Raw genomic sequence first — 3,654 nt, forward strand, 5'->3', positions numbered from 1 at the left:
AGGGCATAAGTGTCACCCACCACCTAATGCTGAACCATGTTGCTATAACACAGTGGTTCCCAAACTTTTAAACTTTACTGTGTAATATGTTCAGTGTAACAGGTTTGCATTTGCGTGCAAACCAAACCTGTGCATCTCATTGCTCCCATCCCATTCCAAGCCCACAATAATACTCTCGTCATATCCCGATCACATGACTGCCCTCCCAAAATATCCTGTCTGGCAAAATCCTGAGAGAAAGACTCCTAAATCCCGTCCCACTCCCTATGTTGTTGTCTAAACTTGGGCACACTCACTGCATTGCAGCGTCACTTTTTAATTTAATCTCCGGCTCCGTCCTCCGTCCCGGTCCTGCCCGCTCCCATTGATTATTTGCTCTATCACGGTACCAACAGCGAAACTGACTCTCGCGGGACTCCCGCGGGAATACCGTGACTCGTGGGAGTCCCGAAAAACTGTCACCCTCTAATTTGATCCGCGCCCTGCGCCCCCCTGCAATGGCTCTGCGAGCCCCCAGGGGGCGCGCCCCCCACTTTGGGAACCACTGCTATAACAGAACATACACTATATTACCAAAAGTATTCACTCACCCATCCAAATAAATGAATTCAGGTGTTCCAATTGCTTCCATGTCCACAGGTGTATATATCAAGCACCTAGGGATGCAGACTGCTTCTACAAACATTTGCGAAAGAATGGGTCGCTCTCAGGAGCTTGGTGAATTCCAGCGTATTACTGTGATAGTGTTGGGACCTGAACCTGGTGGTGAGTGATGGAAGGCTCAGAAAGCCTGCTGAGCAATCTGCACAAGTTCTATTAGCTACCAAACAGAAGGTTTGCAGGCCAAACCCCCATACAACAGAAGCCACACAGCTAGTTAGCACTGAGCTTCTAACAAGCTACTTCAAAGGATCCAAAAGGAGCAGCCAGTTAAGCCAGCAGTTAACATGCTATACAGTAATAGCACAGAATTGCATAGGAAATTAGAGGGAAAGAAAGTGGAGGATGCGAGAGAGAAGAGAGAAAGAGTGCATTGTCCCACAGCAGCCTAGGCCTATAGCAGCATAACTAAGGCATGGTTCAGTCCAGCTCTAACTATAAGCTTGATCATAAAGGAAGGCCTTCAGCCTGACTTTAAAAGTAGAGAGGGTGTCTGCCTCCAAAACCCAAACTGGGAGCTGGTTCCACAGGAGAGGAGACTGATAGCTGAAAACTCTACCTCCCATTCTACCTGTTGAAATTCTAGGAACCACAAGTAGGCCTGAACTTTCAGACCAAAATGATCTGTGGGGATGATGTGGTACAATGAGGTCTTTAAGATATGATGGAGCTAGGCCTTTAAGGGCCTTGTATGTAAGTAGGAGGATTTTAAATTCTATTCTAGGTTTTAAAGGGAGCCAGTGGGGAGAAGCTAAAACTGGAGAAATATGATCTCTCTTGATGATTCATGTCAGTGTTCTTGCAACAATGAGCAACACACCTTGGTGACTCGTTTCTATATTTTTATGGATTCTATAATGTGGAATGGCAGAATTGGATGTACAGAGTAAATAACATGATCAAAGGTTGAATTGTGTGTACGTTGCCTCTTGTAGTAGAATCAGCAGTATCTCGTAGCCAGATTCCCTTTCAATAGGTAAAAACCCAACATGACACACTTTGGGTTCTTTGGTTCTCCAAATGTCTAAATGGAGTGTGGGCCTGCTACTTTTTGTTACTAGAACCTTTGTAGTATGTGTGCTTTGTGGTATTTCTCTAAACTCTTGGTCAAGTTCTAGTCAAGGGGTTGCTGAATGAGTTGAGAATGATATCATTGCTAATAATAATCATTGCATAATCTAATCAAGAAGACATTTTAAAGCTTGTCTTTCAAGGCGAGTTTCACCTCCAGCCCTCTAGGGACTCAGTGGTTAAATGTGTGCACTGTTTTTAAGATGACTCAGTCTCAGTAGTTTATACGTTGCAATAATAAGTATATATTAGAATACTAATAGACTACAAACCAACATGGAGAACATGTTGAACACCGAGCGAGGTCTACTTACACAAGAGTGGTTTTCATGAAACACTGACGCTATTTCCATCACCTCTGCTTCTCTACAGTCACACAGGAAGAGACCACCTCTCACTTTACACTTCAGTCTGATGTTCATTCAGTCAGCGGCAAGACAACATGGAGGTCAGAGCTTTCTGCATCGCACTGCGTGAGTACTGGCTACTTTCCACATTAAAACTTAATGATAAAGACTTTCTTTACGATTAAAAAGCTCAGGCACGTGAAAATCTTATTTAGTGAGTGAACTTTGATTTTATTTTTTAAACTTTAATTTTAATTTAACTCTTTTACCTTAAGCATTGTTCATCACCAGCTACAACATTTAATAGTAAATATGCTGAACATCGTGAGCAGCTGTAGGAGACGACAAAACTTTTATTGATTCGTCTATTTTCTTTGCAGTGACTGTGACTGTGATGATCCTGTTGTGTGCACAGGATCAGGAAGTTGGTGAGTAGATGTTTTGTTGGGCAGTTGTAGAAAAGAGGTAAAAATATCTTGAGATTGGTGTGTTTAATCATCACAGGAGTTCCTCTATTACTTTTCTACTTTTAAATGTTGTAGACGTCGTCCAGCAGTTTACAGGAGTAAATGTCTAAACTGAATTTCTCTGTTTTTCTTTGTCTCAGATGCAGCTTTTCTTCGTATCTCTCCAAACAGACTGCAGTTCTTTGAATATGAGTCGGTCACTTTGTACTGTGAGGGAGTCTTTTACTGTGATACTCAATATAAATTGATGGGGGGGAAGCCCTCGTGTTGCACCACTAATAACAGAACATCAAGAGGACCTAACTGCACCATTAAAAGAGTCGTTGCAGATGACACTGGAAAGTATTGGTGTGAGGAAGGAGGAGAGAAAGGAAACATCATCAACATCAATGTCGCTTGTATGTTTGCAGTGAGGCAGTGATATTTTGTGATTATCTCAACGTGATTTCAAGATAAATTAAATATGATTGTGTTCTTCAGCTGGTTCTGTGATCCTGGAGAGTCCTCCACATCCTGTGATGGAGGGAGAAGATGTGACTCTGAGCTGCAGAACCAAAATATCTTCCTCCAACAGTGAAGCTAATTTTTATAAAGATGGAGTCCGGAAGTGGAGAAGCACCACAGGAAATCTGAGACTCAAAACAGTCTCCATGCTTGATCAAGGACTCTACAAATGTCACATCTCTGGAACTGGAGAATCACCACAGAGCTGGTTGTCTGTTGGAGGTGAGGCATGCAGGTTTTTTTCAAAATGAGATTCATAAAGTATTGATCATGTATGTGTTTACACTCTCAAACTATTCCCATTTTCTTAAGTTTCAGCTTTTCCTACCGCCAATACAGAAGATGACAATGACTCTCCTACCGACGATACAGAAGATCACCAAGACTCTAATCCTGCCTCCACAAGCACACAATGGATCGTCATCTCCGTCTTGTTGATGCTTCTCTTGTTGGTTGTTGGACTATTTTGCTTTGGCAGATTTCCCTTTCTCAGAGGTGAAGAACATAAAGTGAATTTTCCTCAATGCAATTCATCCATGTACACAAATGTCACAGCGGAGTGCCTCAGGTTTCTGTGCTCGGGCTGAAGTTTTTCACGTTATAAA

The 3,654-nt window shown here is 42.4% G+C and overlaps 1 protein-coding gene across 1 annotated transcript; it reads left to right on the forward strand.

Moving 5' to 3' along the window:
* Positions 1–695: 695 nt before the first annotated feature.
* Positions 696–3,654, forward strand: LOC311492402 (low affinity immunoglobulin gamma Fc region receptor III-A-like; the record flags this gene model as incomplete). The annotated part of the gene is made up of 5 exons (XM_084550669.1): positions 696–765; positions 2,459–2,506; positions 2,686–2,943; positions 3,026–3,271; positions 3,422–3,654. The coding sequence occupies 5 exons, from the start codon at positions 696–698 to the stop codon at positions 3,634–3,636; spliced, it is 837 nt and encodes a 278-aa protein (XP_084406795.1). The 3' UTR covers positions 3,637–3,654.

This window comes from Chelon labrosus, assembly GCF_963514085.1.
Source record: "Chelon labrosus genome assembly, chromosome: 1".
Classification (NCBI taxonomy): domain Eukaryota; kingdom Metazoa; phylum Chordata; class Actinopteri; order Mugiliformes; family Mugilidae; genus Chelon; species Chelon labrosus.